General features: G+C 35.2%; 1 protein-coding gene across 12 annotated transcripts in view; it reads right to left on the bottom strand.

The window, feature by feature from the left end:
- The window catches only part of LOC123875723 (transient receptor potential cation channel trpm), a 244,813-nt gene that overhangs the window by 7,840 nt on the left and 216,631 nt on the right, over nt 1-20,342 (bottom strand). For 9 of the 12 annotated variants that reach the window (XM_045921719.1, XM_045921723.1, XM_045921720.1 and 6 more), the window contains 8 exons: nt 17,194-17,415; nt 14,941-15,174; nt 14,169-14,291; nt 11,344-11,535; nt 7,136-7,225; nt 4,423-4,612; nt 3,553-3,670; nt 1,221-1,363 (listed from right to left, as the gene is read on the bottom strand). In XM_045921719.1, the coding sequence (XP_045777675.1) occupies nt 1,221-1,363; nt 3,553-3,670; nt 4,423-4,612; nt 7,136-7,225; nt 11,344-11,535; nt 14,169-14,291; nt 14,941-15,174; nt 17,194-17,415 (1,312 nt within the window). Of the gene's footprint in view, nt 1-1,220; nt 1,364-3,552; nt 3,671-4,422; nt 4,613-7,135; nt 7,226-11,343; nt 11,536-14,168; nt 14,292-14,940; nt 15,175-17,193; nt 17,416-18,922; nt 19,142-20,342 lie in introns of all 12 variants that reach the window. The other 3 variants (XM_045921727.1, XM_045921731.1, XM_045921722.1) reach the window with 2 other exon arrangements.

Here is a 20,342-nt window from a genome sequence, read left to right as displayed (position 1 = left end):
GGAACTGTATGAGACATGGCATACCGATATGTCTACGGATTCAAGCGCGTTACAAGCAAGTGCCGCGGGTATGTGCGCGTTTCGGCTTTAAACTAGCGCAGTAGCTTTCTACTAAAGCAGGAAATAAATTTTATTAAAAAGAAATACCTTTGGAAATATAATACCTAGCTTGGCTTGGCTAGTAGACCGAGCTTTTTAGCCAATATAAAGAACTTACTTAAGTTCCTAAATTCTTCGAAATCCCATAAAACGAAGCCCGACTTCATCGCCGTCATGCCATAGAAGTCTTAGTAAAAGAACCTTTCTCTAAGTTTAAAACTTCTTTATATGTTTTGTGAAAATGGAAAACGCGGCGCACCGCGCAGCGAACTTTTTATACTAAGTTATTTGAGTTTTAGTTCACTTTCTAAGGCTCTGGTTTACCTAATAGAAAATTATGTTCGGCTTAAACGAGAAAGTTCTGCGGTTCAGAAGTGGAATGACTTCCGGGGACTTTAATAAGGATGGCTGGAGCTTTTCCTTTTCAGATGGCTGGAGATTTTCCTTTTTAAACGGAAGATTATTATTGTTATCATCCAATCACAAACATGTTTTCAAAAAACATTCGAAGTTCAATTCGGAAACATAGTTTCGTTTGTGATTGGTTGGTTTGAACTCCAAACGGTTAACGCCCACTGAGATTTTTGTCTCTGTTATTTGTATAGGATTACGTAACAGAGAAAGATCTATGCTAATTTCTTCCCCTGGACTGAGTATAAAAAACGGAACGTTTTCCGATTTTCGATAACGATCCGAAAACCGCAGCAAGTTAGGGCATAGTTTAGAGAGTATAAAAATAGTAGAGGTATTTTTACGTGACCCCGAAAAAAACATTTTTGCAATGTATACAAAAATTTTAAGTGGGTCACCGGAAAAACTTTGGTAGGTAAAGGTTGTTGTCCTACAGAAAAAGTTTAAACTTTAGTTATTTTGCTGGAACTGTCCGTATTGTAATTAGTACAGAATATTTTTAATATAGCGAGCAAACGAGCAGGCAGGTCACCTGATGATAAGTGATAACGTGCATGAACATTTAAATCCATGGCCATGTTGAAATGTAATAGGAATTTTAACAGCTCAATTTTAAGCACTTTTCTATAGGAACTCAGACTATCAGGAATTATATAGACAGAGTCCACGCAAATAAAAGTGAAACCTTTTTTGGTGTGAAAAGTACATACCTGTAACTGAGTTTTGTAAAGAGCACGCATCTACAGCAGAGTTGTCAGGCTCGGAGTGGGTTTGACTGTGCTGTCTCCTCGGAGCTAGATGTTGGGCCGAGTAATGTCCGCCCATACCACAGTCATTGCCACCTTCAGAACGCCTGCGGAATATACTACTTTATGTACGTACTGGCAAAAACTACTCATTTATTAGGCTCCCTTTTCAAAAAAATTAAAACGTTATACAAACCTTATATGAATACCAAGTATAAAGTAGATAAGTGCTGATTTTGATTGGGCATAGACCTAGCAAAATCGTACGAAGTCAAAAACAGGTAACGTGGTTTTATAGTCAGTCCAACCTTTGCCCTTGGCTAAACCTTTTTTACTTTGGCCTTGGACTAACCGAAAACTATAGATAGATCAATTATTATTATCAATAAATATTAAAAGTTTACGAAAGGTTTATAGAACGTTTCAAATTTTTATGAATAAAGGGAAAACGTGTTTCTTGAAGATAAAGTGTTTCTGTAAAGTTTGCGATGACATAGACGTGTGGCTGTTGCGAAGCATTTTTTGACATATTAAGTAGTTTAAAGCAAGTAGAAAATAAATTGTGTAAGATAGTAACTTGCAAAAGTATTTTACTTTTGGTACCACTGTGGTATTCAGCGAATCATTGGCAAGATCAAAACGAAAATATGTGTTTGATCCAAGAAGAAAGGTGTCATAGGATTTTTGAGATTGTAATTTATGATTCCGTAAGAAAGAAGAAAATATTTTTTCTTGCGTACCAATAAGTCAGATCGATTCGGGCGTACTTATCAAAACTAAGCCAAAAGGGTACAAATTGCACTAAATAAAGTAAAAACTGTCTTCATAAGATTAAATTTATATAAGGAACAGATGCGTTGAACATAAATTTGGTTTAGTTTTAATATGCCGGAGTCGACCACGGTAGTAAAATTTTTGTGATGTATAAATTCATAAAAGTGAGCAAGTATTAAATGTTTCACAATTTAGCCTAATTCTTACCTTTTATTATTAAAAATAGTAGGTATTATTTTACTAAGTATAAGTAGTACTTTGTTACAAATGCAAAAATCAACAAAAATAGAGAATAACCTTCAATTTACTTTTTTAATTTTACATAAAGTAATTGTTACAGAAGAAGTTGATAGTTTATTTAGAGAGAAATAGTTAAAATTTGAAGGAAGTACTATATATTACACAAAACGTAAAACTGCATTCATACAGGTAAATATTATTATACCAAGTTTATTTATAATCAAGACCAGGAAATGTTTATTTGAAGAATATTATTTAATTTCAAATAATCACAATAAAATACGACATAATCATACAAGTGTTTTAACAAATCAAACTTCAACCGCTAATGTAAAGGTGACGTGATAATAATAATTGTGTGTGTGACTGAATATGAATAAAAGTGCATGTGTTAATGTAAATAATAAAATACACCAAGTCGAAATAAATGAGCATATGTGTATAAAATAATAAACTACTGATAAAGTATAATTTGTACTTATAATTATTATTAAAACATTAAAATAATATGCTCTAGATCTACTCGTATCTACATCGCTATAAGCAAAGCCATTCGCCAAATGACTATTTGACTTACTGTTTCCACAACCGTCTCCTAACAGATGCAAGAAAGTAACAAATAATAAAATTAAAACAATCATGGCGATGATAAATTTAGTTTTCGCGAAAGATCGCTCTATGCCAATATCGTGAGTGAACAACAAAATAAACGATTTGTTTTTCAGGAAATAACATGAACGTAACAAAGTGGCTGACATGCTACAAAATAAAATTCACGAGATGAATGTATCTAGATCCTATGAAGCAATAAATTGATTTTGTCAACTCTACTGTTTTTTCTGTTCCAATTTTGTTATATTTTCAACTGTAGTAATTTGTGATATTGCTGTTTTCGATATAATCTACACGTTTTTACAATATAGTGATGATTAATTCTGTAATTTGCCTGATGCTGGTGCCTAATTTAACTAAGCTCTCTTAATTTTGTACTTTCAATGAAATGGTGTTGTAATTTTTTTGACTAAGGTTTACAACTAGACGATTTCACTCCGTTAATTGTTATGTGGTTATTTTGAAATGCGTAGAGTAAACTTGAAGTACTGGCTTCTATGAAGAAATCGTGTCAGATTTTTATTCTGGCATTCGATTTTCCATCTATTTTGTACTTTAGTCTTCGTAAAATAAGTAAAACGGAGTAGAACCTTAGTGTAAACCGAGCCTTAAGCTTTGCTCTATATCAGCTTATTTTACCGTCATTTGTAAAAGGGGAGTGTTGTCTTACCGTCTGGTGTTGGCTGTACGTCGGGTCCCGGCGGAAGTGGTCCGAGGACGGAGGCTGTGCGTATCGGAAGGTACCTCACGAACTTCCGGTAGAAACGCATCGTCGGCCGTTGATGACACTATAGTGTTTTAAAACTTAATTATCACCACTATATCGTACAAATTTAACAATTTCAACCATCAAAAGGAGTACAATTATTGTACCTACTTTGAATAAATGATTATGATTTTGACTTTGATTTTGACTTATGGTTTAACTGCCTTTTTTTAATCCTTAAAATTTAAGGATACGTTTTTATGCTATAATTTTTTATGTTAAGTATCTAGATTTTATTTTAAAGTAGGTACATTTTGCTAATTTTGAAAACTATCTGCATCAAAATCTAGACTTGATATCGTTGAGTTATGAATTTATCAATATTTAAAAATCTGTTATTATTAACACAATATCACTCAGTAATTATGATCAAGACACACGTCATGTTTAATTAACCTACTCAGAATCATAATCAAGACACACGCCAGTGTCCACCAAGTTCTAATAATATTTATTAATTAATTGAAAGGAGAGTTTCAAATTATCTTTCTCGTTAGCTTTAAAGTTTCATCAAAAATTTTGTCTCAATTTTGCCAGTGAATTTAATAATATTGATATTATTAGCAACGCGTGTTGTAATTCTTTAAATAATTAGAATTTCTTGTATTACAATAACTATACGATTTCATAGTATTTTCTTATTATCATACTATAAGTAATATTTATATCGGTTTGTTTCTTTCATCACTTGAAGCTCTTATCACATTTTACAATCTTCTATTGAACTTTAAGAATTATCGAGATCCAAAACAATGAAATCTACATCGCCTATACCTTTCTTCTCATCGCTAGGCTCAGTCCTGTTGCTGTCAGAAGACCTCTGCCTGGCGGGAGTGACAGGCGCTGTTGGTCTGATGACCGTCACATCAGGCCCGGCCACGCTTCCTCCTGATGACGTCGATATGGAATCCGCTTCTGCCTCCTTTTCAGGCCCGGCTTCAGGCCCGGAATGAGGCAACTCGTCCTATATTAATAGCAAAACTTTTTTTATATAGTCCTTGCAAAAGAACTTTACTTGTGGTTACGTCGCGTACAAGCACATTGCGTAAGTGTGCGTGCCTGCCGAACCAATCAGTGACGAGCAAGGGCTCGCAAACGCACACATTTACTTTGCTTTACTTATACTGATTAAAACACAAGAAAGAGCCGCGCGCACTCCTGAAATGCAAGAACTATAACATGAATCTGAAACTGATTGAACTCCCGAACACTAAGGTTGTTTATAGAGCGTATAGTGTAATAAGCCGGAATCTAAAAAATAATAAGGAAGCAGAACTACGCTGATGACTATAATAACTGCTTATAGTAAAAAAAACTAAATTGAATTTGAAATAAGATTTTGAATTTGGAATAAAATAGGTACTTTATACTTATATCAAAAATTAGTGCTAAGGGTAAGGCTAATTAATGGCTAACATTTACTTAGATAAGTAATGCTTGTATAGTATCAATAGCTGATAGAGTCAAACTGGAAATACATCCGTTTTAATAAACTTTAGTATCACACAGCATCCGAACTTTAGAGTGAGATCTATAGAGTGTACTTTGACTTTGCCTAGCCATAAGACAGAGTTAAAGGGAGACAGAGGTATATCTTTCACATAAATCTGTCTCATTTTAACTCAATCCTAAATCAGAGCAAAGTCAAAGTGCACTCTCTATAAGATCTCAGCCTCTAAAGCTCACAATAATCCCAATCACCAAACAACCATCCAACCAACAGATTATTGTACGATGGCGTGATCACGTCATCTCTCATGAATTGAACTGGTTATCGCTTTGAATGCACTGTGACTTAGGTGCACTGGAATTCATGGTCAAGATAGGGACTTTTTTAGTGAACCATTAAGACGACATTTGTGTCATATTCAACCTTTAAGCAATACTAGCCGATGCCCGCAACTTCGCTCGCGTGGATATAGGGTTTTCACAAATCCGTCTTAAATTTTCCGGGATAAAAAGTTGCCTATGTGTTAATTCAGGGTATAATCAATCTCCCTTCTAAATTTCAGCTAAATCCGTCAGGTAGTTTTTGTTTGAAAGAGTAACAAACATTCAAACATGCACACATACACACAAACTTTCGTCTTTTTAATATTATTGTGAAGTGTGATGGGATGACAAGGAATTCCAGTGTTAAAGTTTATCAAAATCCACAAACGAGATGATAGAAACTAAACAAATACGAGGCCACAAATATTAAAAATGTATAGAGTAATAAAAAATATACATGTAATTATTTAAATAAATACATACAGTAAAAGTGAAGTATTAGATTTATGAGAAGCAAAGAGGATTTTAAAAGTTTATGGATAAGATGAAACAAATAAGAACACAAATATTGTATCGGTGCCATCTCACGTACGACAGGAACCCCGTTTTACTATCAGACACTATTCATCAAAATTACTAAGGTTTCCGCGTTTTATTGATTGTGTAGTTAAAAACAAAGAAAAAAAAAACGTTTAGAAACGTTGGAATATAAAATTTTTACTTGGTTCTTTTTCTAATTCTTAAAGTAAAATTAGATTCATGTAAGTATTCCTTCAATAAATAATTGTTTAAGATTTCTTTTATTTCTTGAATTTCAACACAAAACTGAATTTACATGAAAATAGTAATAATTGTGTCCAAGTTTTAATATCACATAATAATAATTATATCAAATTTAAATACTATAGTTTAGTGCATATAAAACATAAATAAAATGGGTTCTTCGTATGTCCCTTGCAGAATACCGTGCTTTAACAAATATTTACCATTTCCTATGTTTTAAAGCCAAACTGGTCGTCAAATAACTTATTATATTGACTTACTGTCTCCACAATCGTCCCCTTATAGACGCAAGAAAGAAAAAAAATTAAAATAAATAGATCAATCATAGTATCGTCAACAAAACCAAATCATTGTTGTAGGACTACCATTTAACTGAGACGGCTTGTGAGCGTGCTGCGAGGCGATTGGGATGGTTAATACCTTATTATTATTTTGGTCGACAACTGTAACCCTTGTTACAGTTAACGGCCAAAACTGTAACCATTGTTGCAGTTAACGGCCAAAATAATATTGATCAATTTATCTGCAATATGTTACGATACTCAGCAAAGTTCTTATTTAATTGTAAAAAAAAGGTGATACAATTTTTGACAAAATAGCAACGTTGATTAAGATATGTACCCTTACCACTCTACCTTAGAAATGTCACAGTTACGTCCAGTTTCAATACAGTAAATTAGACTATGAGAAGACAATATAATTATTATATAGTACTCCATGATTTATTAGTAATATTTCGATAAGTTACAGCAGCATAAATATTTGTCAAAAATTGTATCGCCTTTTTTTACTAACTAAGTAACTTATTGGCAATATACGTAGATTGAGTATTGAAACCCGACGTTAAACGGTAGGCCTACATTAATGTATGTATGATGAAAGTCTCTATTGGCAATAAAACGCGGAATAAGATCAGCTGGAAGGGGCTTACTTCGGAGGCCTGCGAGGCGTGCTCGTCCTCCTCCTGCACCGGGCGCACCGCGAAGCGCGCCACCGCGCCGGTGTCGCTGTCCGACAGCACCTGCCGCGACCATGATATACGTAAGATCACACTTTCATGAAAACTTCCAAAATTTTATGGTCCGGTAGGCTTAGTACCTTCGTGTTTACATTCCCAACAACGTTACATTTCGACCAACGAGAACTGCTATCTCATATACATACTGCTATAAACTTCCAATTTTCGCGGTCTTATCGCGATAAAATTCGTACGATTTCCAGATTTGAACTCCAGCAGATAAGCTTTTTAATTCACTTGATTTGATCTAATTCTTGTCGAGCGAGTGTGATCTTACGGTAAAGCTAGGTACAAACTACGACACGTTTATAAACCATGACCTTTTTGCCAATACTTGCCAAATGTTCAAAAATTTCGAAAGCTTTTTTTAGTTTTTTTTTTATCTTTAGCTTTATTTTGATTCTTTTTTATATTAGATACTTAGTTTAATCCTTTATAATACTTATAATATTGATTTTTTATTGTAAATGGTGTTTCGTATAAAGGCTTTTCTGGTAGGTGCCGCAGTGTGTAACAGGCTTCACGAAGGCACATCTAGTACGCAATTCGTGATCTGTGTTCGGGGAACCCCGTGATTTTACTTCTGTTTGATTTCTTTTATTAAACGTAACGAGAAAAGTTTTCTAGATTTTTTATATTAACGTGTTCGAGCGAGATCAGATTTAATAACAGTATTGCTTTGGAGACTTTAAGTAGGATATTTTAGTTGTTTGGCATGAGATTTAATCAGTTTTCACTTTTCGTGCCAAAACAAAAATTTATCAATTTTAAATGACCCCAGACCCCCTGAAGAGGAGGACGACATCTTAACCACTAGGGTATCGACGCTTTTTTAACATATTAGAAAAAAATTACAAATATTTCAGCATTATCACGATCTACCCATCGCCGGCTCACTACAGAGCACGGTTCTCCTCTCGGAGCTCACTCCGGAAGTGTTTGGTCTACCTCTCTGGCCAAGCGCGGATTGGCAAACTTCACACACCTTTGAGAACTTTATGGAGAACTCTCAGACATACAGGTAACCTCACGATGTTTTTCATTTACAACATTTATTTTGGTGCAAATAACATGTTTTTATGCCTAGTGTTTATTCAAGAGAGACAGGAAAGTCTATTTGCCCTGGTTCAACAACGAAACAGTATTGTTATGTTCAAAAGCGAAATTTCTTAATTTACATTTTAATGAGCACCCAGCGGAACACTTCCGAGGTTCATAACAAAAAAAGGCTTTATTTGGAGGAAAAAGGTATTTTTGAAGAGCTACAGAACTGAGTTGTAAAAATAACGAGAGATATGATATAGAGATAAAATAGATAGCTATGTAGCCAGCTTGTATAAACCTTAGCCTGCACGCCTACGATTGATTGAGTGTACGATTGTGTACGAATTATTCAATAATTGACCTCTATTATAAGTTTTTAACCCCCGACCCAAGAAGAGGGTCGTTATAAATTTGACGTGTGTATCTGTGTATCTGTCTGTGGCATCGTAGCTCCTAAACTAATGAACCGATTTTAATTTAGTTTTTCTTGTTTGAAAGGTGGCTTGATCGAGAGTGTTCTTAGCTATAATCCAAGAAAATCGGTTCAGCCGTTCGCAAGTTATCAGCTCTTTTCTAGTTACTGTAACCTTCACTTGTCGGGGGGGTTATAAATTTTTAATTTACACTTGTTATATTTCCTTTTTTGAAAATCTTGATCATGTAGTATCATAATTTTTAAAGGAACACCATAGATGGAATTTTCAATCCCCGTAATGAAATCATCCCCGAAAAAACAGATCACAAATTGTGTAAAGCGCGAACGGAATTCCAGTAACAAAAAAATGCGAACCACAAACAAAAATCTGGAAAACCATTCAAACACGTAAACATGTAGGAAATTGCAACAAACATATAACATTGTTAATGTTAAATGTAACCATGCTTGAAAAACGAGCAAATAGTCCGAGAGCCCGTAGAACATTTTGAAGAGGTGATTGATACAGCTAAAAGTTCAGTTGGCGTGAGGTAAACTAACTCTGACTTTACTAATATCTACTATCAAAATATACTAGTACCGGCAAAATTACTTGCCACTTTTCTTTTAACATACACTTTTAAAAAGTTAGACAATGGTACTTGATTCTGAGCGTTACTAAAATTTAGAGTATTCGCATCATTTTCTTACCAGTGTAATAAGAAAAGGACAGACAAACCTACTTTAATTTAGAACAAACCTCATGATTTTAGCTGCCAGTCGCAAACCTACTGTTGAAAGTAGCGCGCATTATTTAAAAATTTTAAATTTAAAATTCGTGTTTCGTCTTTTTTTAAATGAAAAGATACAGGTACTCTAAATTTAGTTTAAGGAAAACATGAGAATCGACGCCAATATCTACATCAGTTTTAATTATTTTTATTATAAAAAGCTCGAAGTTTTAAAATCTCGACAACCCACCGCAACTAAGCTGGATAGTTTAGTTTATCAAACAGAAGAACTACCAAACTTTCCGTTAATTTCAAGCACCTGCTCAAAATTTCTAACAAGCTCTTGAACCAAAACGAGATGTTGAATTAATACATGTTGTGTTCGCAACAAAATAACACATTGCAAAGTAAACATTGGAACATTACATCTTTATGACAGCATCTCTACATTATCCGATATACATTTTATTATTCGTAGTCCAATGTTGTGTGTTACAGAATAAACTGCAAGATGCGCAATTTTGACTTTGCCCGGTCACTATTTCAGCTCTGGGTATAGAGTTCTCTAATAGCAATCATTTTTGTGTTTAAGTAACCTTTCCGAATGCAATTATTATTTCTGAGTCTAAGTAACCTTTCCGAACGACATATTATTCCGAGGTTCTGTATTCGACCTGTATGTATGTAACCATGTAAGCACATTTGCGATGGTCACAAAAACTAATGAACCATTACCTACTAGATGATAAACAATTACTTTTTTTTTTAATTGATAAGAACCCTAGACTGTTCTAATCTTATGGTTAATTTCGTTAGCTGGCTAATCCGAAAGAATTAAGTAGGTATGACATTCATACACCAATCTGTTTTTAAGTGACAAAATGCCAAAACGCTTGGCTTTAACTTTTCCCTGCATCTGGTAGCGGATGAGAAAACTTTCAGTCGATGAATTGTTGTCGATAAACTTTCCGTCTGTGAATTTCATTCAAACTTGACGAATACCAAAATACGCTAACTAAATGCTAGGTTAGATCAAGATTTTTTATTAGGTAGTCCGAATAGTTTTACAGCTAGGCTGGCTGTTTTAGGGTGGATAAACGAATAAGCCAATTAATAGAAATTAGGAAAGGTACTTAATCGATTGTATGTAATAATTTAGTTGTAAATTCAACAATGCCCGGGAGTAATGAAATAACACATCTTGCGCGCTTGGCCCGTAACATATTATTGTATTGTACTGCACCTGTACCTTTCACATTGTAGTAATATTTTCAACGGATAAAATATAAAGGTATAAAATCATACATTTTGTGTGCCGTTCAATAAATCTTATATTTCTTACATCGGATAATATGAAAACGCTTTGAGTGTTAGTATTTTGAGGGGATTTTTCAGTCTGAAAAACGGCGCTGTGGCACTTTAGGTAGGTGTACCATTACGCTGCTGAGGCGATTCCCTTTTTGGGATAATTGTGCGCAATAGACACGCATTGGGTTTCTTATGCCACACTTTTTTTTAAATTGTGGTTCCATGCAATTCATGATCGCCGCCATTGTACACACGTATCTATCTACCTATTAGAGCAGAACCCGAAATGGTGTTATTCCAATAATCCCCACTGACAATCCCCATAAATGGAGGTTTGTGAAATTTTCTTCCATGAATCCCCCATTGCTCTAAAATATATTACTAACAACCCATATAATGTAAGAGTAACCCATAGAATCACGAAGTCTTTATTTTAGCTCATTGATTTTATTATTTCTATAACAATGGTTATCTCGTTTGAAATGCATAGAAAGCTGTGGGTTGTAGGATTAAATTTTCATGATCTTTATTTTTGTCTGTATGTGTCTTTGTACTAAGTCCCTATCATTGCTTTATGGTACAAAATAAAAGAATATTTATTAATTAAAATCATAAGAACTCACCTCAGACCTATCACTGGCCGTCCGAAGCCGTGGCCCACCAGTCGCGAAGCTCGGAGGAGGTGGTCCCAGGGTGTCGGTGGACCCTCGGTTGACCAGGGACGGGTGTGTGGCCATGAACCGGTGTATCACAGCGAGGTGGTTCATAGTTTGCTCCGCTACATCTTCTAACTTGCGTAACCTAAATTCTACACTCTGAAAAATAAACAACCTATTACTACTAAGTACTATAAGGGCTAATGTATACAGACGGAGTGGAGGCGTGTTTTTTTTTTTGTCAAAAACATAATTTCAGGGTTATGTACTTGGATATACGGTTAAAATTAGTGTACCTAATGAAAACAAAACAAAGGACGCGCGGCGGCGGCGCGGCGGCGTGCCTGAGTACAAGTTACTTTTTAGTGACATTATATTTTTTTTGAATGAAAATGAATGAAAAAATGGGTTCAATTCCAAAACCTATGATCAAGGATTGTATATAGTGTACCACATAATATTATGTCTGTAAATTGCCTATCAGCATTCATAATTACTTAATGGTGGGGGTTACTTGAAATATATAAGTAGGTGATATTTCTATGAGAAAAGTTCATAAAAAGTCGTGATGAATAAAACAATCCGAATGTTATAAAAAACACGCTAAACGCTAAAATATGAAAGTTCATACGTCTGACGTAGAAGAGGGTTCATATTATGACACTGACGAGAGGTTAGATGAACCGGAGAAATTACTGTAACGGGCAGAAAAGCGTTTGTATCTATCACTTTTATGACAGAAAGAATAGGAGAAAGCAATTTTGTAAAGATAAGTACGTTCTTTTGCCCAAGGTCAGAGGTCCGTTCCATGTAAAAAATGTAGGCCGTGAAAAACGGCTTTAAAGAGTTTCCGAGACGATCAAGCGACTTGACGTCAAGCACGTCGTTTTATTTTGCTTGATCAAGCTGCTTGATGCGAGCTTGATGCACCTATCAAGCGGTTTGATCAAGCAAATGGCACTTTTTAACCCCCGACCCAAAAAGAGGGGTGTTATAAGTTTGACGTGTGTATCTGTGTATAGATACATACCCATCTGTGTATCTCTCTGTGGCATCGTAGCTCCTAAACTAATGAACCGATTTTAATTTAGTTCTTTTTGTTTGAAAGGTGGCTTGATCGAGAGTGTTCTTAGCTATAATCCAAGAAAATCGGTTCAGCCGTTTGAAAGTTATCAGCTCTTTTCTAGTTTTCTTATAGAGGTTTTTGTGTCGGGGGTTTTATAAATTTTAAGTTATCTCATATCTCAAACACTGTTCGAACGTCGCGGCAATTAAAAATATGAAATCGCATCAATCACACGTCAAGCACGTAAATGCTTGACTCGAGCATAAAGCAAACTTTGTAAATGGTCAAAATGCTTGACTCAAGCCGGTTGATTGTCTCGGAAGTTATTTAGGGCTCTGTAATTAGTAATATACATGACGTTAGGGAGAAAAAAGGAAGAATCTACTAAATTAGTCCGAACTCAAGCATATGGCTTCAAATCATAGAGGTTTAGTCGTCCTGGCTCCTGTTTGAGCGGTCGGGGGTTCGGGCACGCACCTCTAAACCTGAGATCTATAGAGGGCCCTTTGACTTTGTTAAAATGAGACAGCGTTATACCGCTGCCATAAATCTGTCTCGTTTTAATTGAAACTTAAGTAAGTCAAAGTGCGGTCTATAGATTTCATCCTGACTTTTCGGAACTATCACTTGTTTTAACGGTGAACAAAAACATCGAGGAAACCTGCATGCCTGATAGATCTCCACACCTTTGAGAACATTATATAAATAAAAATTGGTATTTGGGCTTTCGGTCAAATACAAAAATCAGGCTTTTTGCAAATTTAAGTCCCCACTGATTTTCAAAATTTTACTCGAATCGTATCTAGTGAACGATATTCAAACTGAGCAAAGGTTGAAGCATATAATAAAAGTGGAAAAGGAACCAGAAAAATACAAAAGGTGGCACTGAATAAAACAATAGAATGAGCTCAATGGACCGGAGCGAGCGCCGAGCAGGGTTGACATGAAAGGCAGAATATCCTTCCCTAATTCATTGTTCCGGATGTGCACTTTCCTGAGAGGGCGCGATAGCAATGGATCGCGATTTATTCAGTTAATGATAGAATGAATAGTAATTGTTCCTTTGGCACTTTTTTGCAAGGGTTCCGGTTTTAACTTCCGGATCCGATTCCCGCCAGGGTTTTGGAATTTTAATTTCTAAATCACTGGTCTGGTTTGGTGGGAGGCTTCGGCCGTGGCTAGTACCTACCACCCTACCGGCAAAGCCGTGCCGCCAAGCGATTTAGCGTTCCGGTACGTTGCTGTATGGAAACCAAAGAGGTATGGGTTTAGTAAAAACTGCTATACCCCTTCCATGTTAGCCCGCTTCCATCTTAGACTGCATCATCACTTACTACCAGGTGAAACTGCAGTCAAGGGCTAACTTGTAACTGAATAAAAAAAAATGTTTCACTTCTAGCTAAACTATATCGCATCGATTGTGTTGTTTTTCTCTTAACTAAAAGAGTATCTGCATCTTTTTCTTTTTAATATTGCTAAAAAAGGACGGACATTGATTTTTAAATTAATTATAAAGGTAAACGGGCACTGAAGTATGGAAACCATACCCACGGCGGACACAAACGAAATTAAGAGTATGTAGTTATTCAAATACAGCTCTGATTTACACTGACATAGGTCGCGTTGTTGTTCTGTGCTCAGTAGTGAAAAGGTAATGTGCTGATGATGATGATGATGATCAAGTATATTAACCCGAGCGAAATCGGGCGGATCAGCTAGTACGTACCTGTATAGATTGTATTTGGCAATTAGCTTTTTGATTTAAGTCTTCCATTTTGGTCGTGATATGTTCTACTCTATCTGTCGTATTTCTCACTCTTTCTTCTATAGAATTTGATAACTTAACTTCCTGGAACAAGAGTAGAAAATTAGCACTAAGTAATCACCAATTTAAGAGACCCGTGCTCGGTAATGGGCCGGTGCTGGGTTGATCATGATAATAACATAGCTAAATTAACCGTAATTTGACATTAATTGTTTGTTATTGATAAACTCTGAAACTGCTGAACCGATCTTAATTCTTCCACCATTAGAAAGCTACTTTATTCAGAAATAGGTAAAATAGGTTATATACTACTCAAGGTGTAACCAAAACACTAGCAAAAACCTAGGGTCATTGTTATACTATCCAAAATCAAGCATTTGCTTTTCTTGTAGTTTTAGTGATTTAGTATTTTTCAAACCCGCAGTGTATAGCTTGCAAAACTCGGGTCAATGCCCCACTTATAACGCGGCATTGACTCCGAGTGATCACTTGTTGTTCGTTGACCTCTAGCGTCAGTCAGATGTTTTATTAGCAATATATTATGAACTTTTAATTTAACATACAGGTTTTTAAAAAAATCGCGTTTTTTGTGGTACCTTGACAATAATCATCAGTACTATTTGTCTTCGTTTTTGCTAGCATTCTGGTAACACCATGTATCTATGTCAAAGACCCGAGCGAAGCCGGGCGGATCACCTAGTGTGCAATAAAGATTTAAAACAAAGAAGCTTACTTGTTCCCTAAAATATCCTTCCACACACTCCTCCTCAAAATCGTACAACCTCTCCATGTCTTCTTTCTCCAAAAACAACTTTAACCCATTATCGTATTGAAATCTTTGGTGCGATACATTTCTGGTCACCCATTTACAAGTAGCGTAGATATGGCAAAAAATTATTATGGGAGGCGGCAACACAGGCTTCTGTTCGTATTCCATAACTACGGTAAACCTTTGGAACATCCATACCTAAAGATGAAGTTTTAGTTAGAACAAGAAATGACGAGTAACAAATCGTGATACAAAATTAAAAACACGAATGCCCTGCCAAAAACGAACTAAGTAAATAGTGAAAAAATCACATTTGAATATGGCGCCATTTTTTTTAAAGAATATTAGCCACGCTAATCATGACTAATACTCCCCTTTCCCCTCCAATTAAGCGTAAAGCTTGTGCCAGGAGTGGGTACGACAATAGTGCAACGGGTGGGGTTTGAACCGCCGACCTTTCTGAATTCAGTCCGCTCCATCGAGGCTCTAATATAATATAGCCGTTATATTGAATTCTTTCATAAAATAGCCAGTATCACTCGGGATAGTCGTAGGATTCTTATAAAGCCTGACCAGAAATATAAAAAACTTGCTCTAGGGGCGCCACTAGTTGTATAATTATTGGGTCTTAAGTCAATAAGTTTATGCTCTTGTATAAATTAGTTCCACAGGTTTTCTGCTATATTATGGCGAGGTATTTTATTCTGGTCAGGCTTTACCTAATATTATAAACAAGATTTGGATACCTATATTTATCACATCACACTATAATATTATAAAGGAGATAGTTTGTATGTGTATGTGTGTGTGTGTATATTTGTTACTCCTTCACGCAAAAACTACTGGACGGATTAGGCTGAAATTTAGAATGGAGATAGATCATACCCTGGATTAGCACATAGGCTACTTTTTATCCCGGAAAATCAAAGAGTTCCCACGGGAATTTTAGAAAAACCTACATCCACGCGAACGAAGTCGCGGGCATCAGCTAGTTACCTAATATATCCAAAGCTTTTCAGGCATTTAGATTTTAGGAGTTATGATGGAATAAAAACCTCACATAAAAACACTCCTTTTGGGCAGTCTTGTAAAAATAGCGTTCATTGAAAGATAGCTACATTATACCCATAACCTACCCGAGTGTTACATATATCACGCGGACGCAACCACAGGAATAAGTTAGTAAAATATTCATCAGATCAATCTACTAAAACTAGACAACGAAAGCTCACAAATATTACTCCATATTACTCAAAGCGACACCCTAGTGCAATGCATTGTTGTAATACATTCAAATGGATGAGATCTGTCACGTTTTATGGTTTCAGGAACAACAGCTTCCCGGCAAAATGTATGATTTGCATATAAATTGGAACAAATTTGGAGCTATCTAAATATGCACTGGATATGGAAGCGATCTAAAATATGCACTGGACCTGTAAGTACGCTGGAGCTGCAATGTCCAACCTGTTTTTTGAAATTTTAAAGCAACACGATTATGGCGCTGATAGTAGCCGTGAGCGTCATGTGAGCGGACTCGGGACTAAATGATAGTGCTCAAGCTACTCGACATTGGTGAAGTGCACTGTGCTGGGTTAGCACTACAATAAGCCACCAATCAAGTGAAGAAGAAGAAGAGATAACTGTCAACATAGTGTCACAATTTGGCACATTTACAATCACAGTATACCGGCTTGTGCCGATTCGAAGCGCCCCATGCTTTAAATCGCTACAAAAAATAATTGTCATTTAGTATGGCACATCTCTTCCAGCGTACTTTGTATATGTCCATTTCAGTGTAAATATGACATAATCGGAAACAACGATATATTTGGTGTAATTCGTTGGATAATTTAGTATCTAATTTGTTATGTCAACATTTGAATTCATGTTGATTTACATAAATTCATTCGTTGCTGGCTGCGGTTAGCATCCATATTTAAGGGTTAAAATAGCACTCGGGCCTTACAAACAGTGAACGACAAAGCATAGAAAAATATCGTATCCTCCATTACAGCGTACCAAATACTCTACCGTGGTAGGTGGCAAACTCCGTAGCTGTCACTTTAAATAAGCCAATCATAGATTAAACAATTAAAAGAGACTTGAGTTTGTGGGCTATTTTAGAATGACAATTTGCTAGAAAGGCGCCTTCTATGCTTTGTCGTTCACTGCTTACAAGCGACAAAACAAAATAAAAAGCAAAAAATAAAAAACCTGATGCGAGACTTCATTGACTTCATTAAATATATTGTTAAAGACGGCAATAAGGAGGTTTATAAGCAGGATGTTGGCCACGAGGAGGTACACCGTCATCGCGATGGGGGTGATCCAACGCCCCGTTACACACTTCTGGTTGCCAACGTCCATGCCGCATGGGGGGTCGATATCCGGTGCGAACACCTCGCCGTACAACATGAAGTACGGCTGGTAGAATATCTACAAATAACAGGCGGGGGTCAAAGAAATAGAAACGGAAAACAACGTTGCTACAAAAAAGTGGGTATAAGTTTAAAAAAAAAACACTAAAATTAAAACGTTCAAACAGAATAAAAAATACTTAGAATGCTTATAAAAACAACTAAAATAATAATTCTGTGGATTTAAGAAAATGTTAGTTAAAAAAGTCCAAAATAAAATATCTAAGTACTTATACAAAAATATAAAAAATATGTCAAAGTGAAAAAGACAAATTAAATTAAACTAACTAAACAAAATCACTTTTTATTTATTATTCCAAAAACAAAACATAATTTAATAAACTAAGTGCTTAGATAACAAAATTTGATATTACAATAACGTATAAAGCAGAGCGCAAAATTAGATGGTACCTACTCGTAGGTAAATACCTCAGAATAAATAAAACTATCAATGGTAAATACGATCACAAAAATAGTTTCTCAACGAATTACTTAAAAAATACTAGCAAAACTAATTACTGACTGGCACAATTGTAATTAATTATAATAAAATAAAAGTAATATCTACAAAATAAATATAAAAAAGAATATGCTATTGAATACATACTAAACCACCCTCACCCTCTCATACTTAGCATTTACAGCTAATCAAATCTCGCAACAGGCAACTAATGTACAACAAATATTATCCTTTAAATACTATATCTATACTATGGATCATATCGAAGATCATATTGAAGTCTTGTGTACCTTTCCATATATCGATAAATCAAAAATGAAAACTAGTGAAAGTATAAATAAAACAAAGAAAATCCAGATGAGAAATTCGCAGAACTCAAATTAAACGTTCGGTTCATTTGATTGTGAGATTAGTTTCTAATTTAGATATTCTATGAAAGTTTTATCTATTCATGAGATGAGTTGCTTGAAATAATGAATAGGTTAAGTAGAAAATTACAAAGAAAATACTGTAAATGATCTAGGTATTTGAAACTACAACTCAAATGAATTTATCGCTTGGGTAGAGAATTAAATTAAATGTCTGTGTTGAACTATAATCTGATTCTTTGTTCTATTCTTCTTTGAAATACTATTAATAAAAAAAACCGTTTACAATATTATGCAATCGTTCTGAATCAAATTCAATTTTTTTTTTAATTCTGGTGAACTTTTATATAAAAAAATCCAATTTGCGTCTAAATTTGTAGTTATATTGACTGATAGATTTATCAACGCACAGCCTAAACTACTTGATTGATTGGGTTGAAAGGCATGCAGATACCTAATATGATATAGACATCCGCTAAGAAAGGATTTTTGAAAATTCAACCCCTAAGAGGGTAAAATAGAGGTTTGAAAGTGTAGTTAGTTGATGTGCTAGTTGTTGTGTAAAGTTGTTATTAAAATCCATTTATCAATCACGATATGATCCACATATTTTTGAAAAAAAAGAAAGTAATAACAACCGCAACAAAAATCAACTACGGAGAACAAGAAACGTCTACAATCTAAAGTTGTCAAGGAACCTGGTGCGACACTCCGTTGACTTCGATGAAGATATTATTAAAGACAGCTATCAGGAGGTTGACTAGCAATATGTTAGCTATGAGCAGGTATATGCTCATCACCACGGGGGGCACCCAGTGGCCCACGCGGCATTCCTCGAGCCCCGGCAGCCCGCAAGGCGGCGCCATTTGCTCAGCGAACACCTCCCCGTACAGCATGAAGTACGGTTGAAAGAATACCTGTAATTTGTTAGTGGTGATAGGAAAACACTAGACGATTACTTTGAACCAACAGTGAATAGGCACCTTCTAGGTAAACGCGTCCCATCTTAGGCCACATCATCACTTTCCATCTGGTGTGATTGTAAGGTTCATGATTAACAAAAAACGTATATGTAGACCCAGAAGTTTTATAACGATGAATAAATGATTCATAATTTTGCCAAAATTTGTTTGTGGAATGAGACTTTGTCATTGGAGTGAAATTTTGTTAATTGATCGGTCACCGTAATTGTAGTCAAGCGCTTGCCTATCTATACTAATAAATAAAATTGGAGTGTCTGTCTGTAATTTCGAAATAACTACCTCATATTAAGCTCATATGGTTATTTGAACGATACCATAACTGAATCACACGTTTTTAAAATTTTTGTCTGTCTGTCTGTCTGTCTGTCTGTCTGTCTGTCTGTCTGTCTGTTTGAAAAGGCTAATCTTTGGAACGGCTGAACCGATTTTGACCAGGGCGTAAAATAGGCTACTTTTTTAACCGACTTTTAAAAAGGGAGTTGTGTTTTTCTACCTATGTACACCGAAATCTCCGAGATTTCTGAACCGATTTGCGTCATTTCTTTTTTAATCGATAGAGGAACTTTGCGACATTGTTTCATAAAAAATTTGGAGTCCAACTCCTCAATCCTGATGCTGCAGGGGATCTGACCAATCCACGCGGGCGAAGCTGCGGGCATCAGCTAGTAATGAATAATAATAAAAAAAAACCAAAGTGTAAGTAGGTATTATAATAATTTGTATTGTTAGTAAAACACGTATGGAAAGACATATTACAAGTTACAACTATTACATACATTCAATCGCTTTAGATGATAGAACTACCTGATATACCTACCTACCTATCTGATATTTTCATAATGCGTTTCAACATTCAATTCAATGTGATTTGATGAGAATTACAAGTGATGTGATAAAGTATCATAGCTTTATAGTGGAAAAATCTACTTCAATTAAGATATAATATTACTATCCAAATAAACATTTACAAATGCTTTTGAATCGTCATAATACGAATATGAATCTATCATTGGTTCTGAAGAAACATTCCATGATAATATTTAAATTAACATTCAAGAAATATCAATACTTTCAAATTTTCTGTATGTCTCACAAGATTGTGAAAGTCGTAAAGGGTGTAATAAAAATGATTCTC

The sequence above is a fragment of the Maniola jurtina genome, chromosome 20, assembly GCF_905333055.1.
Source record: "Maniola jurtina chromosome 20, ilManJurt1.1, whole genome shotgun sequence".
In the NCBI taxonomy this organism is placed as follows: Eukaryota; Metazoa; Arthropoda; class Insecta; order Lepidoptera; family Nymphalidae; genus Maniola; species Maniola jurtina.
The sequence above is the reverse complement of the archived record's forward strand: the minus strand, read 5'-3'. Positions and strand labels throughout refer to the sequence as shown.